Here is a 27088-nt window from a genome sequence, read left to right on the forward strand (position 1 = left end):
CTCAATGGAGAGGCGAATATTCAACGATCCATCCGCTAATAAGGAGAACACCCTCTCCCCCTATCCTTTCTGTTCCTTCCTTCCCCCAACTGCCAGCGCTTCCTGCCTTCAAATAACCATATGTGTCTATGGATATCTTTAAACGAATCGAATCGTGCCGTTGACGGCATGGTGCCGGAGACAGCCGCCGTGGTCACCACGGCGCCCATTTCAATCCGGCCCGGCGGTGCGCCATCTACGGCATGAAATACAGGAAGTGCTACATTACGGCCGCTTTCTGATGAAACGACTTTTCGCCATCCACCATTCACGTCACGACCCCGTGAAATTCAGGCCGCTTTCAGACGATACGACTCTCTTGCCATGCTGTGGACCGTGCTGTGAACAGTGGCCCGTTCCCAGCCAGCAGCCGTGTTTCAGTCAACAGAATTGTTACATTAGACCCACACTCAAGGTTTTCCTGCGCCAAGTTATCCAATAATGCTGTCTAATACGTCGCGATGAGTCACCCGAATTACTGCTCGGCATTGACTCGTGCCAGGCATGTGAGCTTGTATTTCCGCTCTTCTGCGGCCGCGTTAAATTTCTTTCAGCACTTTTTAAATCATAATATCTCATTCTTCAGTTGAGAAAGTGCCTCATCCTAAATATTTCAGGATTGATATTTGAGAATCAAAGACAGAGGTTGTGATAAATTTAACAGCTAATTCTGGCGGAGAAATCATTACAGTGCGTGATATTACGTGGATGCGTAATGCGCGAGACTTAACAAGCCAATTGTCCTCGGAATTGTAATAAGACAGAGCAAATGAACGTCGGCAGTGTTAAACAATGAAGGCTTAGGCTTTAATAGATTATGACTCATTACATGTGATTTTTTTGCAAATTCACCAAAAATCGCAAAAAAAAACACGAAATTTCATTTTTATTTACAGATTTCGTGTTATTTCGCGATATCGCGTCTCGCAAATTTCACAGACCTCTACAAATCGGTAAACCAAAAACATCATCAAATAAATAAAGGGCTATCAAAGGCAGATCTAAAGGCACTAAAACTAGGCTTATCTTCTAATCTTGACGGGCACATAACATTGCAGCTATCGAATATCAGAGCCATATTAAAGGAACCCAAAGTTCAAAATTAAAATGTGACTATATCATTAAATTTAAAATCTTTAAAATCGTACATTTTAAATAGTACCAAAATAATTTGTGATTATTATAGCCTGATCACTTAAATTATTTTTATCTGCTTTTATATCAAAGACAATTAATTTAACTTTCAGCACTACGATGATAAGTCATTGTGCTTGTAGATGAATACCTCAAAAGTGCTTTACATTTTCACAAAAGAAAACCTACCGGATGGATTCACCTTCAGAGAATTGCGTATTGCACTTGTTACAAGAATGACATCAGCATAAAGCTCATAGCATCCCCTTTGGTGGATATCTTCCAGTGCCTGCATTGCAACATGTGACTGCCCATTAAACCTGTGAAGACAATCAATAACTATGAGCACCATCAATACAATGAAAAATTCATTAAGATATCATATGACAACTAGAGAGGGGGCCAAATGAATCTCTCAACTATTACAAAAACCACCATAAAATGAGCTGAATATGGATAATTTTAATGCTAATATGGAATTTTAATAGGATAATTTTATTATCATTAAGGATTGCCAAAGGGCTGATGAAGAAACAGTTATGGAAATTGTACAAAACAGCAATGCAATGCCTACCCAATATTTTTTTACTTCCACCACTACAATAAATTGATTATTAAAATTCTCTTCCATTAACTCTCAAATTTCACTTTAAAATAGACAAATGAAATATAATGACATATAAGCAAACTGATTGACATATATCTATTGCTAAAATACTAGTACTCATATGACAAATTCCACAATTTTAATCATTCGTGACACTTGTATTCGCTGTACTATTCTGGTTCCAGAAACTGTTAATTCAGGTGCATAATCATGTAAACGTGGATATCACCAAGTGTAGAGGTGAAGACAGGCACAGATGCTGCCCCTAGAGACAGAATCAGAGTACATAATTGTCTGAAAATGCCAGATAGGCCAGGGAGAGTATGTATTAGTTAAGTTCTGCGCCGGTGTCACCTTATGAAACAGAAGTAGTTATTCGAGATCAAAAGGACTCTATCATTTCCTACCAGTTGTCTGATAATTCTAACCATAATAACAGTATTGACAGTGTAAGGGTGCACAGTGGTCTGTCCTCAATCCTGTGTTTAAACATTCAATGCCTACGCAATAAACTTAGTGCCCTAGAAGTTTCAGTCAATGAGTGCCCATATGACTTTCTATGTATAACAGAGCACTGGCTCAAAACTGAGGAATTTGATATCTCCAATATCAAGGGTTACAGGCTGGCAACATCCTTCTCTAGAATTAAAGCAAAGCACGGTGGTACATCAATCTATGCTGCCCAGCATTTATCTGTTAAAGTAATCAACATCAGTGGGTTATGCAGGGAAGTGCATTGTGAGGCAAGTGCCATACATGTGAAAGAATACCATGTGATTGTTGTGTGTTTATATAGATCCCCAAATGGTGATTTTGTGATTTTCTGCCAACAGCTAGAGCAAATTTTAGTTACTCTCTATAAGTTTGGTAAGGTTATAATTGTATGTGGTGACCTAAATGTCGATAGGGGAAAGTTGGACAAAACGGGGTACTTAACAAATTAATTGCCATATCTCATAAACTAGGCAATGATTCTCTCGTAATTTTTGTTGAAAAAATGCTTAATATTTCTGCTAGAAGTTGACGACAATGAAATAAAATTTTAATCAGCTGAAACAAAGCTAATTAATATTTTCTTGTTATATGTCAAGTACCCCATTTTATCAGACCGGTCTGATAAAACGGGGTAATACCGTATAAGCTTGTGTAAGAGGCGCACACGTGTAAGAGGCGCACCCCTATTTTGAGGATCGAAGCTATAAAGAAAAAAAATTTTGCGACTTTTTTTGTCCTATCGTGCGGTGTTGCAGACGTATGCCTGGAATTTCGACAGTTATCGAAATGTCCTCTTTCAGTACTATTTGAAAAAGGAAACTGCGGCGGCATAAGAGGGAGTAGAAAGAGTTCCGATCCTCTCTTTGCATACGACATCGCTCTACGTTGCTTGTCCTACTCACGAACAATTTTGTTTAAAAGCTCTCGCAGGAGTATTGCAATAGAATTGCAGCCGTGGAAAATTTTAAGGCAAAACACGACAGGCAAATGGCATGAGCTTTCCCAAGAGATTGAACAACAATCGGGGCAACCTCAGCGCCGTAGGATAATAACCACGTCGTAGATTTAAGGCCCCTTGCACACACACCGATTTTGGACGGCCGGTAAAATATCGGCCGTCCACATTCCAATGGTGAACAATGGGAGAGCATTGGAGCTTGCACACGTACCGACCACACGCCGGCACCGATAAAATGCCGTTTAGCTGCCGGCTATTGTCACTGTGGATCGCCGGCGCCGGCTCAAAAACTTAGCAACGTATCGTTTGACCGGTAAAAATCCGGCGTGTGTGCAAGCATCGCTTCGCCGGTAAAATATCGGCCAATATTTTACCGGCCGTCCAAAATCGGTGTGTGTGCAAGGGGCCTAACGGAACTACACTCGGCTCTCCATCAGCTAATGCCTCTGCCGTTTTTATCCTTTCCGAGACTCCACAGGAAAATATCAAGTTACATGGGAACAATGGAAACGTGTTTCATCCCTACCCCATTCCACCAACTGACCTTTTTCGGTCTACCAGGTTCAATTCCCCGAGTTTCTGAAGGTCAAATGCTACGTGAGTCACCTTCTGAGCTCGAAGATATCTCGATATCTTTCAGCAATTGTAGGACACGCACGAGGTTCTAAAAAGAATTATACCTAACGCGACGTATATCTTACAGCATTTAAGTTTTTTGAGCTCTAATTGATTGACACAAAGATTTATAGCTAAAACAAGGCTATTAATATTCAACATAGTCCAAACAGCACAATTCGGAAGAAACAAGCGTAGCATAAGCGCATTCAAACAAGACGAGACGGCCTGGAAACTCAGGCAACGTAAACTGCGTATATCACATTGCTGCGCCTTCGCCCCTTCGCTTTAAAGGCAACGACGTCACATGCAAGATCGGACGTGTTCTTCCCTTTCTCCTTCGCTCGTAGCTTTAAATACGGAGGGGAGGGAGCCCTCTTCCCCTCGACCTCTCCTTCAGCGCTCTTCACTTATAAGCATTTCCGATTTCTTCTATCCACCATTAAGTCCAACAGTGAGCACACTCGTTCGAATTTTTTCAACCGCAGGTTTTGACACCAATATTACTATATGCAGTATAAATGCCGCGGGATGCCCACTCGCGGCAATAAATTTAGCGCGCGCTCCGGAGCGAGTCACCCCGCGCGATCTTTTCAATGTTCACCTCTGGGGTACCGACGTGACGGCGCGATGCTTGCAAAAAATTCAAACAGGAGCATTTTAAAAATACGTCACTAAGGGAGAAACTCCCATGCCTGCCGCTTGATTTTGACCCAGGGTTTCAGATGACTGACTCACGCTGAAAACCAAGGCCACTCAGTTCCCCTTGAACTTGCAACCGGTGAAGGGGAGGGGGGGGAAGATAAGAAGTTTGTGTAAGAGGCGCACCCCCATTTTCGGCTGCAATATCTGGGAAAAAAGGTGCGCCTCTTACACGAGCTTATACGGTAGGTTTTACGATATATTTGTAGGCATAGTATGTCTAAATAATTGTTTTTCAAGCGATCAATATATACCCTAGTCACAAAATCCACATTTATTTAGTTTATCATATACATCGTCAATACCAGCGCACTCTTCAGGAGCCCATTCATTGCGATTAAAGCATTTTATCCACGCTTCTTCCAATTTGGACTTCGAATTAAGTTCATTGTTGTGAATGCAAGAGGTGTTTCTATTTTCTTCCTCTTGCTGTTATGCCGATGACTAGTGTTCTTCAGCAGTTTTCTTTGTCTTCTTCTTCCTACCCTCTAAATGAGGCTTTGGAGACTTACCGACAGCTTTCATGAATGCTGTTCCATACAGCCCTGCAACTTGACTGATTGTGATCACACGCCCAGGATGAGACTGAAGCCACTTCCTTGCCTCTTGAGGGTAATAATTATTTAATGGTGCCATGAATGCGACATCTAAGGGTTGCATTCGATGTGTGCAATGTGGTGGAAAGCATAATAGATGGACGTAATTTTCTCTAGCCATGTCAATTAACCTAATGCTTTTGGTGTGTGTTGCATGTCCATCCAAAAGCAGAAGCACTGGCTTTTCTTTTGTTGGTTTGGAAAATTCAATGAAATGCACAAACCATTTCAGGAATATATCCTTCTGCATCCATCCACTAGGGAGATATTCTGCCGTTGACCCTGGTGAAGCATTATCAAGCAGTTCCGGTTTAGCTCTCTGATGGGGGAACACAGACATTGTGGGCATATAAATCCCTGAAGCACTCATACAGGTCTCTGCAGTCACTAGGACACCTCTCTCTGCAGAAACCAGAGCCCAGTTCGGGCTTTATTTAACCCTGGCCTCGAGAGTAGTCTGCGGGACGGCGAACGATTATGAAGCTTTTAAATAACCCATTTCGCCGTCCAGAACCTATGCTACGGCATTTTTCATGCTTTCTTGTAGCCATGACTGTCTTTCGCGGTATGCTTGGTATTGCTAGGTAGGGCCTCCTTCGCTTCTATAGCGCTGGAGTTTTTTTTATCCCTATTCCCCTCCCTTCCATTCCTTTCCTTTCCCTGGAGGCGTCGGCGGGCTCCGATCGCGACGGCGCCTCTTTCCCTTTTTCCTTCCTCTCCAGCCCCTCCCCGGGTGTCCTGGCGTATAAGCCTCGGGCTTGGTTCCGGGCCCCGGTGCGTTGTACCCTTAGCAGGGTTCGTCTTGAACCCTCAGAATTCTTGTCTTTCGCGGTGGCGCCTCCTACCTTGTTCCTATCCGTCCTTCCCTCTCTGGGTGCAGAGGAGAAAAGCTCGCGCTTACAGGCCCTGCCCCAGGAGTGTAACTTTGCGAGCCCGCCCTGGAGTCTCGTTTCCACTGTCTTTCTGTCTTCCTTTTATAAGGAGCCATATCGGCATCTATGGCACAACCAAGCCTTGTCCAAGCTCATTAATAATATAATGTATTACTAATTAAAACAATAGTGATAACAATTATGATAACTATGATAATTCAGTGTGGTATTAAACTAGTTGTAATTCAAGTCAATCGTTCAAACTGAAACTCAAAGTCGGTTGCATAAAACGGGGTACTACCCCGTTTTGTCCAGCTTAGTAGTACCCTGTTTTATCCAACCAAGCCATTTTATGAAGCAGACGACCTCAAGAGAAAAGCAGTGGAATATTCATATTGAAATATGCATTGTTACATGGAGAAAACAATGCTTAATTTGCAAAAAAAATACTTTTAAATCTTCAAATGAAGGTATTCCAGATACAATCACCCACTTCAGAGTCAAAAATTACATCGCACCACACGAAAAAGTATTTTTTAGTGCAGAAATTTCACACGTGCACACAGCGGATAGCTCGTACTGTCAAAATGGTTGTGAGGATCTATCGAAGAAGGTAGAGTGTTGAATGGAAGATGTCAGCACATACCAAAATAAAAAACCACGATACCCCGTTTTATCAGATCACCCTGTTTTATCCTACTCTCCCCTATTCGATTTGACACAAGAGAGACAAACTCCCTCATTGCTCTGCTCATGTCCTTCAATTTGCACTGTGTAAACAGAGAGCCCACAAGAGCCAGCTCTTGCCTTGACAATATTATCACAAGCTTACCTGCCTCTTCTTATAATGTCAACGTGACTGACTTAGGGTTGTCAGATCACCTAGCTTTGGACTTCAGATTTACCACTGAAAGAAGAGTTTCTGAACCCGTATGTAAGACCCATCTTCCTACATTTACTCGGTATATTTCTCATATTGGTGGTGAAAATTTAAAATCTCTATTGTCCAATGTCACCTGGTTTTCGCTCCTTCAATATCAAAATGGCAACGATAACTTCACTTGTTTTTTTGAGAATTTCATATTGCTCTTTGAACACTGTTTCCCCAAAAGACTTATGTCCAAAACTAAAGGTAAAAAGCCCAGTAATAAGTGGTTTACTAAGGAATTATCTCATTTACGATCTGTAGTAATCCAACTTCACTCCAAATATAGTCACTCTCGCAATATTGAGGACAAGAAGGCCTGGCTTCTTCATAAGAAGGAGTACATAAATAAAATAAATCAGTCAAAAATTATGGCAAATGGTACTCTAATTAATAAGGCTGACAATAAAGTAAAGGCAGCCTGGAAAGTTATTAATTCTGAAACTGGCTCTATACATCTCAATTCAGAACTCCCTTTCTGTTCTGAAAGCCTGAACAAGCATTTCATTGACTCAATCAATCTCATCATCTCCTCTTTAAAGAGCCCATCTGCTGATGCCACTGATCTTCTTAGAGAACTCCCTGTAACCGCACCTGCTTTCAAATGGCAGTGGGTTACTCCCACTGACATTTTTAAAACTATCAAAAGCTTCAGAAAATCAAACTGCACCGACATTTATGGATTATCTGCCAACCTTATCATACAATTAGCAGATGTACTCAGTGAACCCCTTGCAATAATCTGCAATACCTGCTTTCAGTCAGGCTCATTCCCAAAAAAACTCAAGATATCGAAAATAGTCCCTATTCATAAAAAAGGTGATAGAACCTCACCAGCAAATTACCGCCCAATTTCTATCATTCCTGTTTTTGGTAAGATAATTGAAAAAGTCATTAAAATTCAGCTCTACAATCATTTTCACGATAATAATCTATTTACACCCTCTCAATATGGCTTTCGTCAAGGTCGTTCTACATCTTCTGCCATCAAATATGTGGTCGATAACTTACTGGAGGCTTTTGAAAATAGATCCTCTCTTGTTTTAACAGCTTGTGACCTTTCTAAAGCGTTTGATTGTGTTTCCCATCCACTACTCCTGAGAAAATTACAATATTATGGTATCAATAATTCTGAATTAAAACTCATGGAGTCCTACTTAACAAACCGCTCGCAATGTGTTCAAGTGAATAATTCACTGTCTGCCCCTATTAACGTAACACATGGTGTACCACAAGGATCAGTCCTCGGTCCTCTTTTATTTTTAATTTTGATTAATGATCTCCCACACCATCTTCCTTGCACGTCAGTCTTATATGCTGATGACACTACTCTCATACATGATCTAAATGACCCCACCTATCCTTCGGATGTTATCCTTTCAGTGGCCGAAGAATGGTTCTCAGCAAACAGGCTTGCCCTTAACACAAATAAAACCCAACAAATGGTGTTCTCCTTAAGCCCTACTCTGTACCACACTAGAAATTTAAAGCTACTGGGCTTTGACCTTGATTGCAGACTAACATGGGATTGTCATACATCCTCTACAACTGCTAAGTTATCAAAAGCCATATTCCTCCTTAGAAAACTGAAAACACTCATTCCTGCCGAACATCTTCGAGCAGTTTACTTTGCCATTTTTCACTGCCACCTCTCCTATGGCATTGAGGTTTGGGGCCATTCTTCCTCATCTAAAGAGTTATTCATTCTACAGAAAAGAGCCATTAGGATTATTACCAATTCTAACGTAAGGGAACATTGCAAACCACTATTCAGGCAGCAAGGGATTATGACATTGTACGGTCTATATATATTTAAATGTTTAATAAATGTGAAAGTGAATATTGACAGCCATAAAACTTGTGCTGATGTCCACCATTACAACACAAGGCTCAAACATAATCTGTTACAGCCCCACTGTAGGCTGTCAACTACAAAAAATTCTTTTGACCATGTTAAACTTTGCATGTTCAACCACTTACCTCAAGAGGCAAGAAATTGTACTTTAAGAAAGTTTAAAGGTGTTCTTCACTCATGGATAGTGACTCAAGCTTTTTATTCACTCAATGAATTTCTGGAGAGCAATACTCTAAATTGTATATTCTAGATTTAGTTTTTCTTTGACGAAGACTATTACATTGTATTATGTTTAATGTTGAATAAATTATGATTATGATTATGATTATTCCCTCTCCTAAGCCTCAGGAAGTATGAAAAGCCTAACAAATCTAGCAATGCCCCAAGTTGTAATGACTGATCAAATCACATGAATCAAAAGACCATCAAGTACATGTATTCCACACTTGGAGGTTACTTACATTGAAAAGTAAACATAATGCAGCATTTCAAGCAGAAGTTTAGGTGATGTGGGTATGCGCGGCAGACAGGTGTGCGTCTGAGGAGGCTGCTGAGTTCTTGTGCCAGAGTTCCCTCCAAAGCCTTGCGTTACAAGCCTGAGTAATAGTTATTCTTAATTAAACAACCAAAAACCCAAGGCCATCTAAAAAGATTAAAGGCTTAAGTGTAAATACTGATACATATTATAAAAGTAAACATGATATCACAAAAGAGCTTGGAAAATAAAAGGTTTTAATAGGGTGGGTCCTCTCACCACTTAAATCAGATTCCACTATTATTTATTGAAAATATCTATGGGACAAATCTTTCCTTTGATAAGAATAGGATGATAAAATAACCTCTTATGCTTCTTTATTTTTGATTCTTCCCCGTTACAGAGGATGTACCAAGGGCCATTGTATCTCCTTTTGCCAACAAAAACTTCTTAGACCCACAAAATTCCAGGGAAATTATTGTAACTTCCTTACAGATGCATAAAAGAAGCTCTTCTATTTCTTATTAATGACTTCCTCAGATTCGGCAGTTTCCCATCTTCTCTTGAAATCCAAAACTACCCCTTTTTATGAAAACAAAGGATGCTCCAACAATTTGAATAATTATAATTCCAATTGTAATACAAAATGCCAAGTCAAAACAACTTGAAAAAATATACTGCATCCAATTAATTTTCTTCTTGGAAAAAGATGCACTATGGTCTTTAAATCAGTACAGATTCATGAAAAACCAATCCACTGCTTATGCTTTATTTCAAGCCACTGATTTCATTTTGTCCTCACTTGACCAATAACAAAAAACAATGGGAATATATAATGGATTTTCCATGGCATTTCACTACATGAATAGAGTTCCGTGAAATTCGCGAGACGCGAAATAACGTGAAATAACACGAAATATGTAGGTAAAAACAAAATTCTGCGTTTTTTGCGATTTTAGGTGAATTAGCGAAAAAATCATATCTAATGAGTCATAAACTATTAAAACCTAAGGCTTCATTGTTTAACGCTGCTGACGTCCATTTGCTCTATCTCATTACGATTCCAAGGTCAATTGGCTTGTTTTATCTCGCTCCTAACGCATCCGCGTAATATCGTGCACTGTAGTGATTTCTCCTCCAAAATTTGCCGTTAAATTTATCGCAGCCTCTCTCTTCGATTCCCATGTATCAATCCTGAAATACAGTAGACTCCCGATCATCCGGGCTAATGATGGGGAGAGATGGCACGAATAATTGGAAAACACAGATAACCTAAACTTTCACTTCAAAGTCTTGAAATGTTCATAATTTACGTAAAACAAACAAGATATTATCCTGTATGCCCTTATTATGCTATTTTATAGTGCTTCCCGGATGCAATGTGAGCTTTCTTTGCCAGTTCGCGATCTTTTTAGTGGCGATAACATGGTTGTACTCGTATTATTAATGCTCCATGTAAGGCCTGGTTTTGGAAACCACACATCCGTGGCTGTCCGGATACAGAAAAGTGGTTTGCACGAATGCTTCAAAACCACTGCTTGACGTAGGAAACCAGATTGTCAGGCACCACACCATGCAGTGGTGTCTTGCACAAGTTTCCCAGGTTGTAACTGCTGCCAGACGTGTATCCATGATCACAGAGCGCGGTCGCGCACTGAGAGGCTTGGAAAACACAAACACGGTGCTCCCGTGAATGCAGGTAGCACCCGATCGTTTCCGTATTATGAAGGGAATTCTGACGGAATTGATACGTGCGGAGTATCCTAGCATTAATGCGGTAATTCCGATGATTTTACGTCCAATTTTATTTTTTTATAAAGATCGCAGCAAAAATTGAGCGATAGTTAAATCATGCAAAGATAATCTGCAACCCGGATAAACCTCAGCCGGATAATCAGGAGTCTGCTGTATTTAGAATGAGGCGCTTTCTCACCCGAAGAATTAGATATTATGAATTAAAAAGTGCTGAAAGAAATTTCACGCGGCCGCGGAAATACAAGCTCACGCGCCCTGCAGGCGTCAATGCCAAGCAGTAATTCCGGTGACTTACCGCTATGCCGCAATGAGTATAAGTTATACGAAAAATTAACATTTTAGTGCACACCAACCCTTTCTAGAGTAGTCGGAATATCTCCGCGTCCATAATGATACCGCATAAATACCTAATTGCTGTTATGATGATAAAAAAATTTTCTCACGCCAGCTTGCAGCAATTAAAATTAGTGAATACTTGTCGCCGCACGATCAAAATGAAGAATACAAAATATATTGCCATGTCGAAGCCTCGAACCCTGGCCCCCCGGAGGAGAGCCGGAGACGCTCACCACTAGATCAACCGATCCATCTGAACGACGGTGCATTATTCTGGGATTATATAGTGCTTGTTAAACATACCGCTCAAAAATTAGTTAATTACAGTCAAACTTAGGTCCATTCAATGGAACCACTATCTGTTCAGAGATCTGTTCGCCATTCCGAACGCCATAAAAAATACGGCATTGAAAAAGGCGGAGCAAGGTATGTGCTCTCCCCTTGTGAGTAGGGAATGAACTAGAATTCCAAGAGTAAAAAAAAGCAGTAAATTACAACTGCATTTTGAATATCCATCCCGATGAAAGGGAAATCTAAAAACAGATAATTTATAGAGACTAATAATCCATTCAAGGTCATTTTCTATGCAGTTTTTACTTTGGTTTCCACACCATGCTTTCCTTGAAGTTTTCTATACCTATTCCATTGAAAAAAATGTTTGAGCGCGATTGACAATAGAGGATGGGGAGTGACCATAGATGATGCTAAGAAAGAGTAGGAAAGAGCTTGGGGGAACTGAACAGGGAAGTGATAGGAGGATAATCCAATGAACAGTTAATCAAAAAATAAATAATCTAGATTAATGTTATAGCATTAAAATACTTATGCTAGAAGCATAAAGGATAAAATTATCTCGACAATGACTCAAGGTTACAACTGAGTGCCATTAGAAATTTGTCACATGTGACCAAATTCAACCACAAATGAAAATCAGAGTAAGTAAACCATCTTTTTGACATAAGGAAAGACAAAAATATGCAATTAATGGTATTAACATGGGCACAAATTAATTAAAAATTTTAATACATTTTCATTTCAAATTATACCTGGCTATAGATGGCCCCAGCTTCTTATAAAGACTGTTATCAGTACACTCCAGGTTCTGTAGGCATGAGACATTTAAAAATTTTCCACACACATGCTATTCATAAATTTGAATGGGGTGCAACAAAAACACTCACAACTAAAGAAAGATATACTCATATTAATTAGTAAGAGGACTGAATATTTATTGCTGAGGCCTTACAAACTAATTATTGCAATTACCAAAGCACATTTCTAACTTTGAAAAGATAACAATACAGGTTGGTTTAAATACAGTTAGGAATATTAAATGAGAACTTTCCAGTCTTTCATTTCAAAACAGTTCCACTGAAAAATGCTAGTTAGAACCTTAAATGTTAATGGGCTTTACTACATGGTAGACAGAATAGAGATTGTACAAACCTTGAAGCAATACGACAAGCATTATGGCAGGCAGAGGGCGAGAGGGAGGACAGAGAAGGGGAGAAGGCAATGGTGAGTAGAGATGAGATCAGGGGCAGGCGACGACTCGTGGTGAGAGGCCCGTGCAGGGGTGGCAAGGGCCCCCAGCCTCCTCCCCGTCCACACTCCACTTCCTCCAGCCTCTGCAGGGCTGACATTGTTAGGGACGCAGGGGCCAGGCTCATGGGCTGCAAAAGCCGAAAAGAAATGGCTTCAATAAAAAATACACGGACCATATTCAGGCCTCAAACAGCGCAAAATACTAAATCCTGTAGCATACATAATGTGGAGGGTTTGTCTAAGATTCAGACAACTATAAATACTATAAAAATAAAATAAGATATAGGAACACTCAACTCAGAATGTGCAAAAGAAAAGTGGAAGATGGTAGAAGCTAGAAATCAGGGAGTAAAAGAGTGGCCTGATGAGGACTTGAATCCAGAACCTCCCGATTACTCTCCAGTGTTCAGTTCAGAAGAGCTATCAGGAAACATAGGTTCACCATGATTTTGACAAGACAAGAAGGAATGCATAAATACACACACTCATACTAATTGTAGGAAAGAGACAGGAACATGAATTTAAAGGTATACTTGGTCCAAGTGAAATGAGCCATTGCAGTGACATAAAACAGCCTCATTAGATAATCTTTGAAGAAGTAAATAGCCCACAACTCACATCAACCTATTCTTTATTTATACAGTTAATTACATGTGGAATGCATGTTTCCAGTTGATGACATACATGTGATCAATATAAACTGATGATATAAGCCGGAGAGACACATTTGCGATCAATTTCATGCCTTACAATCGAATACAGTCCATTAAACGTGCAATAAATTGAGTCCAAGTGGAAGAGAGAATTTGAAGGACACAAAGTGATAGCCAAGGTATTTATCACACTTGGGGTCTATTCTCATTTTTATGGCACAAATAGTATTGATAATTATCTTACCTCATGATATATAGATGCTTGAGCCAGTGAAGGAATTCGAAAGTGAAGAATTTTGGGTTTTCCATTTTCATCTAACACCTCAAGGTTATACAAGGCAATGAGTAGAGTCTCAATATCCCGAACCCCCTGTTGAAGAATTATTATAATAGTAATTAAAAATATTCTGAAACATTTACCTATAATTTTATAATCTCACAAAAACTTGCATTCAAATTTCAAGAGGGTGTTGAAACACAAAAAATAAAGTGACATAAAACAGACTCATAATATAACATAGATAATCTTTGAAGAAGTAAATAGCCAGTGGAAGTAAACATATTTTAACATTATTTCTGCAAAAAGCATATCAGCACCAAAAAGCAATAGAATCACTCTTTCTGAGAAATATAAGTTACATCTTCAAATATAGGCTTTCAAAATATATGATCAACAAGTTTCAATCGCCAATGCCTATTAATCATGTTGTCAGTGCAAGCAATAGAGGCTGGAAGCAGAGTAACGACACTGTAGGGGAAGGTACTTCTCAGGTATCATTAGTGATTTAAAGGATTCAATAATGTGAGGATAAAATTCAATGGGTGATTTTCATGGGATCACATTTATTTAAACCCAATGAATCAGTAATTAATCTCAAATTACCGTAAGGTCATCATGCGCCACAGCATTTAAGTACACATATATCAGCGTTGGTATAAACTGCAAGGTAAATGTCTTGAGTGGAGGCTCCTTTGATCGGTAGAACACCAACAAATGTGCGCAGACATCATGAACAAGCTGAATTGAAGGGGGAAAAAATCAAAGATCATTAGAAAAATATTAGATTTCACACCAGAGACTTAGCTATGTAAGACTGGACACTCTTGGAAATTTCTGTCCGCTTTAATGCCACTTTGGGCAATATAAACCACTAAATGGCAGAGTCAGCATTTGCCCATCACCCTTACCATGACTATAGTAATGACTAATTATAGTACCATATCCATAAAATTAGGAACAATTATTTCTTGGACCAATATACATGATTTTTCCTGAAGCATCATCTCCTCCATGTCATAGGGAGAGGATGGGTGGTGGTGGAGAGTGAATAGTAAACGATTATGTTTTAATAAATGAGATTTTCAGTTCACAAGTAGAGTCCACGTACCATGCTCCTCCTTTTTCAATGCCGAATTTTTTATGGTATTCGGAATGTGAATCTCTGAACACACATCTCTGTACTTGTAGTGGTTCCATTGAATGGGCCATTGTTTGGTTGTAATTTATTAATTTTCATACGGTGCTTTTAACAAGCCATATATACCGTATTTCTCCGAATATAGTCCCCCCCCCCCCCTAATTTTGAGGCTTCAGTTTCGGGAAAAGTTAAAAAAATGCATTTGAATATAGTCCCCCTTAACTTTTACCATGGGCATTTTTGAAAAAAAAGGGGGGACTATATTCAGACATATACGGTAATTCCAAAATAGTGCAGTACCCTACACGGGGGTCAGTTGGTGTAGGCATTAATGTCTTTCACTCTCAACCAGGGGACCAGGGATCGGGGCTTCTCAAGGTACCATATTTGTAGGACACTGCTTACTCAAGACATTGCTTATACACCTAAACACCATTATGATGATAAAAGATTTTTTTCAAGCCCATGATTGCTACAATTAAAATAAATGAAATACTTGTCGCCATATGATCAAAATGAAGACTACAAAATGTACTACCGTGACGAAACCCCGATCCCTGGCCCCCTGGAAGAGGGTCGACGATGTTAACCACTACATCAACTGACCCCTGTATAGGGTAATGCACTATTTTGGAATAGGGTGGTTTCCTTTTTTTTAATCGCCTTAATCGAAAGATTATTACTCCTGGAGTATGCATTTCACGCTTTTAGATTTTTAAATAACGATATCTACTTTCCACAATTAAATGAAAAGTGAAAATTTTCAAGCATGCAAAATGCAACAAATAAGTATGAATGCTGGGAAAAGCACATGTGACGTCATTCTGGTTCCAGCCACCGCAGTGTGAGGCCACCTTGGTGCGAGGATATGAGCACTGCAACAATGCCGGCTGCTAGCAGGTAGCAGAGTACCCAGCTGGCAGGTAGTGCTTGGCTTAAATAAGGATTATTAATACCGTATCAAACGAAGGAAACTTTCCGACCACAGGCAATTTTATTAGGTGATTATTAAGAGATGTTTTCCTGAGCTCTGTGCCTCATGCATGCATTGGTAATCTCAGACGATGTAAAACTCCTGACTACTCGTATAGCATCTAAGTCCCTCTGTCGTCACATTGAGTGGCATCGCATAGGCACCAATCTGGCCTGTTTCAAATGAGGTTAAAATTGACCATTAACATCGTCTAAACTGGGATTTCTAAGAATAAATAATTTGTACATTATGATTACACTAATGATGTGTAACGAATCGCAATCAATGCCTTTTGTTTTCTTTGATGAAGGAAACTACCCTATTATATATGGCTTGTTAAAAGTACTGCATGAAAATGAATTAATTACAGCCAAATTATGGCCCATGCAATGGAACCACTACCAGTTCAGAGATGTGTTCGCCATTCCAAATGCCATAAAGAACATGGAATTGAAAAGAGCAGAGCAAGGTACATGACGTCTCCTTGTTAGATAGTCGAAGTGTTATTTTCAAATAAAACGGAAAAGGAAGAAATGGAGGAGAGGTTATAATTGCTATATATTAATTAAGGTAAAGAAGTCTGTATAGTTATTTTTGCCCGCAGAAAATAAAATAATGGGAAAAATACTCATTTTCCCATAGAATTCATAAGTGTGCAACCCTTTACACGGGCAACAGTCGATTCTACCATTTAGCTATATATGTAGAGAGGTGTAATCTCACATGAACTTGCATACAAATTTTATGAGGGTCTTGAAATTCATAAAATGAATTACAGCTCTTCTTTTATGTGTGCAGCTTTCCATGGATACTTTAATTTCATAGCCGACACATCAAGGATTATAGGAGTGTTTTGAACTGAGGGTAATACCAACACTTAATTGCTGACGTTATTTGCTTCAAGTGTGTTTAATATAATTTAATCCTGTAAATACATAGTAGAACAGAAATTGATCATTTTTGAGATTAAAAGCATCCACCTTAAAAGTTTCCTTCATCAAAGAAAACGAAATGCATTGATTGCTATTCGTTACCCACCATTACGGTTTTCATAATATACAAATTATTTGGTTTTAGAAATCCCAGTTCAAACGAATGGCATTGGTCAATTTTAACCTCATTTGAAAAAGGCCAGATTGGCACCAATGCTATTCCACTCCACGTGACGTCACAGGGACCTAGTTTCTACAAGAGAGGAAAGGAGTTTTACATCGTCTGAGATTACCAATGCATGCATGAGTCACAGAGCTCAGGGGAAACATCTCTTAATAATCACTTATTAAAACTGTCTAAGGTTGGAAAGTTTCCTTCGTTTGATAAGGTAGTAATAATCCATATTTAAGCCAAGCGCTACCTGCTAGCAGCCTGCGTCGTATCAGCACTCAAGCCTCGCCTCAAGGTCATCTCACATGGCGGCAGCAAGAACCAGAAATATGTCACACAGACTTTTCCCATCATTCCTACTTAGCCGTGGTGTTTTTGCGTGCTTGAAAATTTTCACTTTTCGTTTAATCGGGAAAAATAGATATCGTCATTCAAAAATCTAAGAGCGTGAAATGCGTACTCCAGGAGTAATAATCTTTCGATTTAGGCAATAAAAAAATAATAGGAAACCACCCTATTACGGCTGAGATAAATCAGGCACAGCCCAAGGGGACCCAAGTAAAGTGGCTTAAATTCATCTGTCAGCTTTTAATACTTAATAATTGCACCATTTTTTCATGACAAGTTTAAAGAGAGCAAGAAATAAATGCTTGCCAGTCATCACCACTTACTTGTGGGTGTTTGGATCTTTCCTCTAAGAGCAGTGTGTGTATTGCAGAGGCTGTTGGAACATCATGAGCAAGGTTTTCCGCATGAGAATGCTCCTCACCTTCCCCGACTCCCTCCCAGTCCTTGATCCACTCACCGACTATTGTTTCCACATTTCCTGACTCTTGGTAATCAACACTATTCTTCATCTTATGGATTTCTGAAATAATTATAATTAATATTTCTCTTTAGAATGGATTAATTAGAACTTCAAACCTGAAGACGCCCACTGCAACACTGGCAAAACTGTTTTATGAAGATGAATCAATGTGGAGGAAATCCCAGAAGCAATCCGCACTAATAGAAAAAAAGTAACTTTCGAGACAAATTAAAGCATGGCGTGAAGTTTAAATTGACACATCAAAAAGTGTTTTCTCTGAACACACAATAACAGAAACTGAATTTACTTTACAGACAAAGTAGATACTAGAATACTCCAAAAGCAAATAAGCTGGACTTTTCTGTCAAAGATGCAAGTCCTCAGTCAGCCGTAAACATGGCAGATACGGATTATGTGTCCAAATTTTCCTTGATTTTTCATACTTTCCCAGACTCATTTAAAAACCATATAATATTCCTGAACAACAACTCTAAATCAAAATTAAAAATCAATAAAATTGTGTCATTGAAGAATGGCATAAATCAAGTTTATGGAGAGAATACATGAAGAAAAGAGGTCCCAATAAATTGTAAGACCAAAATCAAACAGTAAAAGCTAGAAAGGCAGCTATCATAAGTTGAACAGATTAAATATCTTAGTGATAAAACCAGCTCCTGAAACAGAACTCAGTGGTGAAATATGCTACAAATGAAATACAAAAAATGACAGCCCGTCAACAATCACCAATCAAATTGTATTATTATCAGCCATCATGAAGCATGAGTGTTTTAACTGCCATCACATCCATTTATTACTGTAAATATAGCAATTTGCAGTATACTGTTATAGGTAGCCATGATATTTTTTATTTGTTTTTTTTTAACAGTTTTTAGTTGATAGTTGTTGGATAAAAGTTAGATTGTGGTTGATATAAAAAGTGTATGGTGTGTTGTGTTTCTCTCCTAATTAAAACTGTTCACAATCTGGACTTAAGGACTCTAAGAATACATATTTTATCAATTACAGCATATTTTTTCCACCGTACATCTGGTGACGGCACAATAATGTTCCTTCCACGATTCACCTAACTTAAATTATTTCTAACACATCCATTATCAGGTACTAAGTAGGGCATATTTGAACTCTATTTATCCATACAATACAGTGATACTAAATGTGCGCCCATTTATTAGTAGGTTAAACGGAGTCTCCACTACAATAGATTCAAGTCAATTCCACAGAAAATATTGATGTTAAATTTCTTAAACACTTTTCAACGGAGGACTATATAAGAAAAAAAGATTGACCCTCAGCCTTAACGCCTAAATGGAGCTCCAGATCAATAACTACACTGTGACTGGAGCTGTTTCACTGAATATGAAAGATTACTGTGGAATATGATTTCAACATATCTGGGAACATGTTATACAAATGCAGAGGAAATATGTATAATGATGGCTTTAACATGCAATTGCATAGATGCGATTCTAATCCATCCAACGAGTTTTTTCGCAGGGTGAATATCCCCAATCATTACATTTGTGACCGAATGACAAAACATGGCAGGAGAAAAATACGGTCAAGACAAGGCTAAAATTATTAAGGATCCAGTATTGATTTCATAGTAATTTATTTTGAGGATCGAGATGGCTGATTTGAAAACAATAATGACTCACCAACGAAACAATTAAAGAATCATAGCCTCAAATTCACTTCATTTCCTAGCACAAACTTAACATGTCATCACGATCGACATTTCAGTACTTAATGACCTACATACAGCGACTTCGAAAATCTAATAATTTTTAACAAGATAATAAACATAAAATATTCACATATATTAAAAATTTCCATTTTAATCCGTATAACGTTAATCGTCAAATAAGCTTGAGCAGCTTAGGGGCAAAGAAAGTATAGGTTCTTGTTGGGAAGATGCACGGCAAAATGCGAAAATATAATTAACCAAATTAACTCACCAATCAATGCCGTGTCCGAAATGTTATACTGGCATAAATGACATTATACTAAATCCATCTCCAACTCAAGGCACATTATCGACAACATTTTTCCCCAACCTCTGACACCCTTTGCTCCAACTTCAGACGGTAAGCAACCATTAGCAACGATCCTGTGAAGTTTACCAACCTAATAAATTATACTGATATCGATTCTTATGGATTCTGAGATAAATCGTGATGAGTGATGTCAAAAGAGGATTTTAAAAATAGGTTTTGAACATCTGAAACAAAAACATATTTGGATAAGACACCTTACAAGTAAATTAGGATTTTTCTCGAATGAAGTATTTCATAAACTTTAGCATATCATACTGCAATAAATTACTTAATTAGCAGCGTAAATATAAAATTTAACGCATGAAATATGTTTTTTATGGTTATTTTTTGCCTTCAAATAGTAAAAGACGCGTTAATATCACAATGATTTCTAAGAGAAAAGGAATACAACATAGATTTATATGTTGGTAATGGCGATATTCTCGTATCGATATTCTAACAGCTGAATCGCTGAATTCAGAATGTGGGCTAACTTCACGCTCTTGGCGAATGTTTTTATGTGGTGCGTGCAAAAAATAACTATGAGAAAGTTTTTCTCGATGTGACGAATGAATTTTGTAATGTCATTAACGCTTGTAAATAGTATTTATAGACGTAGCAATTGTGGTGTTAAGTTATTTTCCAACAAGTTTTTTAAGGAGTGTGTATGTGATCGACAATCGGTCAGGTCCTTGCGGACCACAAAGACTCTGTTTTCTTTTAAGAAAAAGTCTCCATTATCTGGAACAGCTTATTACTTTGGTGCTCTTGGTGTACTGACTGTTGGTTTCACTTATGCTGCAGTGCCTTTGTACCGGATGTTCTGCCAGGTAAGTCGCTAAACAGATAACTTCTGGTGAACCATAGCATACGCACTTGCTATGAATAAACTTTTCATGATTTATCAACGCATCTAATAGATTTTCTGATGTAGGCGTCAAGCTATGGTGGGACGACGGCTGTGGGCCACGATGCTGATAAAGTGGAAAAAATGAAGAAAGTTAAAGAAAAATCTATTCGTGTTGTATTTAATGCTGACACTGCGGCCAGTATGAGATGGAATTTCAAGCCCCAACAGGATGAAATTCGGGTAAAATTCTTTCATTCGATGTAGGATTATTTAAAATTTAGTGTACTAAAGGTTACATCATCCTCTTTAGGTTTCCCCTGGAGAGACAGCATTAGCATTTTACACTGCTCGAAACCCAACTGATTCAGCTGTCATCGGAATTAGTACTTACAATGTGATACCGTTCGAGGCTGGGCAGTATTTCAATAAAATACAGTGCTTTTGCTTCGAAGAACAGCTGCTCAATCCACATGAAGAGGTAACATTTGTTCTTTTAAAGTACTGTTGCTTGCCGCTTTTATGTACTTGTTCTTTCTCTTTTTCATGCATTCTTACCTTCATCCAGTTTGTTACTTTGAATTATATGAATGCCATGTGTAATGGATTTTGGAGTATTCATTTATAGTGAATATATTTTGGAGTACTTATGCATATACATATATACATATGTATATGGAATATATTTTGTCTGTATGCATGCCTGTTTGTCAAGAAAGATAGAGGCATGAACATGCATGTTCATGGATAGAGGACTGACAAGCATACCAGGTGTGCCAGAAAATTAATGATCAGTGAGTCATATCATTATTGATCAGATAGTAACAGCAAATGAAAATATATCAAGAAAGAATCTTCTTGACTTGCCTGAAATCTTCCATGAGATGTGAAGCATCAAAGGACTAATTTAGGCTTCCTCTAGAATGATTTTAAAAGCTTTAGTTTAACCTTTTTTAATTTTGCCAGCTGTTAAATGTTCTGTCGTGGGGTTTTCATGTGATGGAGCTAAGAGAAGTTAAGAGAAGATGGGGTGGAAAGGTAGGCCTGGGGTGGAATTCTGCACACATTACCAACAATTGTTGGTATGGACCTTAACTGATAACTATTGATAAGAGCGATTCCAGGGACTACCTACAAATGTCATTCATTCTGTCGACAGTTGTTGGGAAACTCCTTGGGGGCTAATGACTAATTTACAAACCTATGGTAGGGGCTACCAACACTTTTTTTTAATACATTACGGCAGACTTGTTGTTTACACCTTTATTCCCAAACCGACAAGCTTAACACTAGGAGGACGGGAGTTCCGCGCTACCTAGAAGGACGGCTAGGGGTCATTTGACCCCCAAAATGTATTTTGGAATAAAACACCTCATTTTCATCCAATACTCAGGTTAATCGTATTAATTGTTGAATCAGTTCATTAAAAACTCTATTTAATATTATAAAATATTATTTCCATTATCAAAAGTTAATAACAATTATTTTAAAGAATCATGAATTAAACCATATTTAGTAGTCGATTGCAAATCTAATAATGAAAATACATGCAGTCAATACAAAATTTGTGTTTTATTTTTTAACAATAGGCATACTGGGTTGACAAAATTTGCATTAAAATTTTTAAAAATTATTACTTTGTTGTAAATCTCAGACAGACAGTATTTTTTAGCGCTGTTTCCACAAAATATTTTTTGCGATGAATGCGTACATTGAACGATTTATTCATCTACATCTCAATGTACACACTAACCCGTAAGCCCCCTTAATGGGGTGTGGCAGGGGGTATTAGGGCACCAGCTATTTGCACATGAAAAGGAATTTGGAAAATGGAAAGGAAATTGGTGCAATTCGATGATATTTGGCAACTTTTTCTTTTTTGTGGCCGTGGGGATATAGGTGTTGGATTTGGAGACGTGTAAATAAATTGATACATGCTATCCATCATATCTATTCCCTTTTTGTTTTTATTATGAAATAGGATGGTCTCTAGTATTCTTTTATTCGTTTCGGAAATAGTATCGTCTGAGATCATGTTGCTGTGTAAAAGTACATTGTTGTTCTACTTTGCCTTATACTACGTAAGAGTATGGCCTAAGGTATTTTTGAACACTCGCGTTGAATGGATTACATGGCTATTTTAGGGGTCATGGATATTCGTGTGTCACGCCTGTATTTTCAGATTGTCCCTGCAAGAGAAGTTTTGCATTGTTTTCTAATATCCTGCTTGCTGGATGTATGGAAAATAATTGTTACAAGATGCATTTATTCTGGATTCATGTATGTTACGGTGACTTTAGTAACTATTTATTTCCCTAGCGCTTGATTGGATGGCCAATCATCATCTTTGCCACAATATGGAAATTCATTTAGGCTGTATTTTCATTTCATATTTGTCAAAACCCAGTACTCGATTCCAAATTTGTCTGGTTTACTTGGAAGATTCCTCATAAAAGGGCAGCTGCATTTCATTGGATAGAGCTGTGCATTTGCTGTTATGCCAAAGTCACCTTCGGATTCACTATCTTGGACTTCGTCGCATCCATCACATGCAGATGTTGATGGATTGGTCAGAATGTCCTTGAACTGATGTTGCCGATTCACTTCCAGACTGATCCTCTATATTCCTTACAGCTATTCGAATCGCGACGATTCACTTCTCTTGATATATTTCTCGACTTCTTACTTTCTTCCTCAACTCGCTACTGATATGCATGCGGGAAAAATCTACAAACGAAAGCGCAATATGGTAGAATCTTCTCCAGTTGCATTGGATGTATAGAGAGCTGGAGAGCATTTGAAATTCATACAAAAGGATAAAAATGTCATAAGTAACGCTAATTGCCATTCGAAATGCAGGGACTCAACCACCAACCGTATCCTGATTCGTATCTTCCAAGAACTTGCAGTAATGCTTCTTCTCCGACCGATGTGTGGATTCCAAGGGTAGGATTTACAGTAGAATTTTACAGTCCACCCTATTCCTCCGCTCTCTCAAAAGGACACAGGATTTTGCCCTGGGGTGCAGCATGAAGTCCACCCGCCCCAAACCACGATGGGGTCAGGCGGCACTAAGGCTGGACACACGACAAAGGGGCAAGGCCGAGTGACAGTGCCGTCAGGCCAGAAAAATGAAAGTTACTCGTAAACCTGATGAGGCGATGATGAAAAATAATGTCTCTAAGAGCTTTGAATCTTGGCTGATGGAAAACAGTCATGGGATACGTGTTGATTTTCCGGTGTGGGTAATACAATAATCATTGCAAAATAAATAAAGCAAAATTAAAATATCATAATTGCATGAATTTACGCAAATCAAGTATTGAGAAGGTTTTATTTCCCTTTGCTGCCTGTAAAATATCGAAAGATTGAGCATAACAAGTCACTATGCCTAGGTTTTGGAATACAGGTAGGACCCCTTGGGGCAAAACTGGCATTGAACCGGGAACTTGCAGGTTCAAATGTAGCAAATGATCTACCACACTAGCCTATTGCTAATTATATGATATACATAGCACAAAAGAGCCCACGGGCAAGAAAAAGGTAGAAAATAGTGCGAGAAGAAGCTGTGGGTCAAATGACCCCCAGCCGGCCTTCTAGGTATAACATGTCATAAAAATTAAAAACAAAAAATTTGAAGTTGAATTTTCCCTAATTTATCAAAATAAAGACCAAAATGAATGAAGTGAAAAAGTTTCAAAATTAAAAAAAAATATTTTAATAAGAGAAAAATAAATTTAAATTCTGAGAATGGGTCAAATGACCCCTGCCGTCCTTCTAGTGTTAAAACATAAGCTCTGATACTAGAGACTTGAAAGTGCTCACATTCAATGTTTTTTTATAATATTTATGATTGAGTAAACACTTGAAATGTAAAATGAACGAAATGGGAGCAGCTGAGAAGTTACACTCATTTTGCACTAAGCAGGAGCGGATCAAGGATTTTTTTCTGGGCAGGGCACCTTGGTCTTACAGGTCTTTTCATATTTGAGATTAAAACAAAACACAACAATTTATTAGAAAACATTCTCTTTATATTGATGTGAAAGTTATTAAATTTAAATTAAATGGTTGAGGCTATATAATACACTAAATAAAACAAAAGTAATGATTACCATGTTAAAAGAAAGTCTAGTCTATTTTTTAAGCATCTGGGGGGGGGGGGGGGGGGAGGGGGCACGTGCCCCCGTGCTTTCCCCCCTTAATCTACCTATGGTGCTTAGCATTCTATTAGTTATGCGTATTTTTTAGGGTTTTCTCTATATCTTTTGTAAATGAAAATACCATATTGCCTTACTTTTATTAATACTCAATGGAATAATTGCTTCCACAATTTATTACAATTAGTGAGCTGTGAATGGTACCAATGTCTTCTTGTTCAAGCATATTTACAAGTTATAGCATATAATAACACGTTTTCTTAAAATAAAAAACTTGAATGTTTGGGTTAAATGGCTAAGTCAGGGATTAATCATTCACAGCACAAGATGTTACCTATTTAAAATTAGCAACCAAAAATTTTTCTTCTGAAGAGAGATTAAAATGACATGATTAACGAAAGCAACAGTGTTCATTGGTCTGAGGGATGCACTATTTTTGAAAACTTTTCATGTGCATTCAATGCATTTTTAAAAACACCTTTTTAAATCTCTAATACCCATCATAAGCAGCAGGATATAGGTTTTATAAATAAATATGTACCTTATTCTCTCCTACCTTCATTCTGTACAGAAATAGCCTTCCAAGAATTTTTCACTGGTACAGACAGCACTGCTGTAACTTAAAATGCATCATTCAGCCACCTTTCAGAAGAATACAAATGACAAAAGAAAGACCCTCACCCTCATTGACACCGATGCAAGTGTTCACTGAATTCATTTCATTCAATACTGAATTTCTCTCTCCATACTAACCTAGCACTAAACCTGCCTTTAAAGTAGGTTTGTTTATGCAAAGACCTCTAAGTAACAACCGTGAATTCTGACAGGATGAAGTGGCAAATGACAAAATGTTTACTCAAAGCAAGTTGAAATGTAATGAATTAATTATTCATCGTGAAACAACATACCTTGCACTTGAACACGGAGCAGTCTTCGATTAAATATTTGCTCGTCTTCAGAGATATGTCACAAATTTACACTGATCCAGTCTTACCCTTTTCTGGGTAGGGATTATCCTCACTCCTCCAAAAATGAGGATTCTTGTGCATTGTTTTGGCACCAGACTTGATATACTTGCTGTTCAAGTTTTTCCTTTTACTAGTAATGTGAGTGTATGCATCTGTTTATGCTAAGTTCACTCCATGTCTTCTTCATGTCACTTCCCCTCCCCTGTTCGCTTAGCCCTCCGTCAAGGTCCAGGCTTTTTCAAGTAATGTTTAACATCTACACCAAGAAACCCATCAGTGAAATCCAAGGCTTCAGGAGGTAACATGGGGAAAGAAATTAGTATGATGCAAAATGCTGATGGCATAGCAGAATATCATAGGATTTGAAGAAGACTGCTCAGATATTGTTATGCATTTGACTAGTTATCGGCTGAATATAAATTTTTCCCCAAAAGCTTGACAGTGTCCTGGAATTTTCCCTGTTTTCTGACTCATCAGATCTCAATTGCTCAAGAAATGGTTGTGTTTAGATTTTCTATCTCTTACAATTATCCATGCAGGTTTTTCCCTACCCTAACATGGAACATTCAAAGTATGTACTATAAATAAGAAATTTAATGTTGAAGTTTTCCATTGCATTCCCTATTTTTTCTAGACTCTCGCCTTCAAGTTTACATTTTTTATACAAAGTATTATAATGTTATTTATATACTCTATAGGTGATCCATTACTTTTAACAGAATACATAATTATAATTCCTTCTTTTTTTCTCAACAGGTGGATATGCCAGTATTCTTCTACATTGATCCAGATTTTGCCAATGACCCAAAGATGGAGTATGTTGATTCAATAACCCTTTCTTACACGTTCTTTGAAGCAAAGGAAGGACTTAAGTTACCTATCCCTGAATTTGTGAAACAATGATAGTCATCATTATAGCGGAATTGTGGATCGAGAAAACTCATTAGTTAACAGTGGTGTATAAGAATTATTTTGTGCCTGTTATCAATTCTTATGGACAACATGTGTGTATAATAAATATAAAATGTTAGATAAAGCCTACAATGACAATGATTAGAATTTTCCTGATATTTGCCATCAAGTGGGAGGGGTCATGAGTATTTTGTTCAATGCCAGATTTTTTTAGTAAGTAATACTTTTAGGAGAAACAAATATTATACTTATTATGCTGTAAGGAGGTAAGAAGTGATTACA

General features: G+C 38.1%; 2 protein-coding genes across 3 annotated transcripts in view; one reads left to right on the plus strand and one right to left on the minus strand.

Annotated features, from left to right (window-relative positions):
• Positions 1–20023, minus strand: part of LOC124165609 (protein FAM126B) — a 38742-nt gene extending 18719 nt beyond the window's left edge. For both annotated transcript variants that reach the window (XM_046543071.1, XM_046543072.1), the window contains exons 1-7: positions 19842–20023; positions 17729–17925; positions 14446–14580; positions 13807–13932; positions 12811–13037; positions 9260–9394; positions 1363–1493 (exon numbers count right to left, since the gene is read on the minus strand). In XM_046543071.1, the coding sequence (XP_046399027.1) occupies positions 1363–1493; positions 9260–9394; positions 12811–13037; positions 13807–13932; positions 14446–14580; positions 17729–17914 (940 nt within the window). In that variant the 5' untranslated portion in view covers positions 17915–17925; positions 19842–20023. The remainder of the gene's footprint in view (positions 1–1362; positions 1494–9259; positions 9395–12810; positions 13038–13806; positions 13933–14445; positions 14581–17728; positions 17926–19841) is intronic.
• A 370-nt stretch (positions 20024–20393) lies between these two features.
• On the plus strand, positions 20394–26935 carry LOC124165611 (cytochrome c oxidase assembly protein COX11, mitochondrial). Its single transcript, XM_046543076.1, has 4 exons — positions 20394–20749; positions 20854–21009; positions 21080–21247; positions 26651–26935. The coding sequence occupies exons 1-4, from the start codon at positions 20489–20491 to the stop codon at positions 26795–26797; spliced, it is 732 nt and encodes a 243-aa protein (XP_046399032.1). The 5' UTR covers positions 20394–20488; the 3' UTR covers positions 26798–26935.
• Positions 26936–27088: the final 153 nt, after the last annotated feature.

The sequence above is a fragment of the Ischnura elegans genome, chromosome 9 (genome assembly GCF_921293095.1).
Source record: "Ischnura elegans chromosome 9, ioIscEleg1.1, whole genome shotgun sequence".
Classification (NCBI taxonomy): domain Eukaryota; kingdom Metazoa; phylum Arthropoda; class Insecta; order Odonata; family Coenagrionidae; genus Ischnura; species Ischnura elegans.

Excerpts from the sequence above, each read along its gene's own strand:
- LOC124165611 (XM_046543076.1), top strand. The coding sequence starts at position 20,489 with ATGAATTTTGTAATGTCATTAACGCTTGTAAATAGTATTTATAGACGT. Across the intron at positions 20,750-20,853 it reads TGTACCGGATGTTCTGCCAG|GCGTCAAGCTATGGTGGGAC; the intron begins GTAAGTCGCTAA and ends TTTCTGATGTAG. Across the intron at positions 21,010-21,079 it reads CCCAACAGGATGAAATTCGG|GTTTCCCCTGGAGAGACAGC; the intron begins GTAAAATTCTTT and ends CATCCTCTTTAG.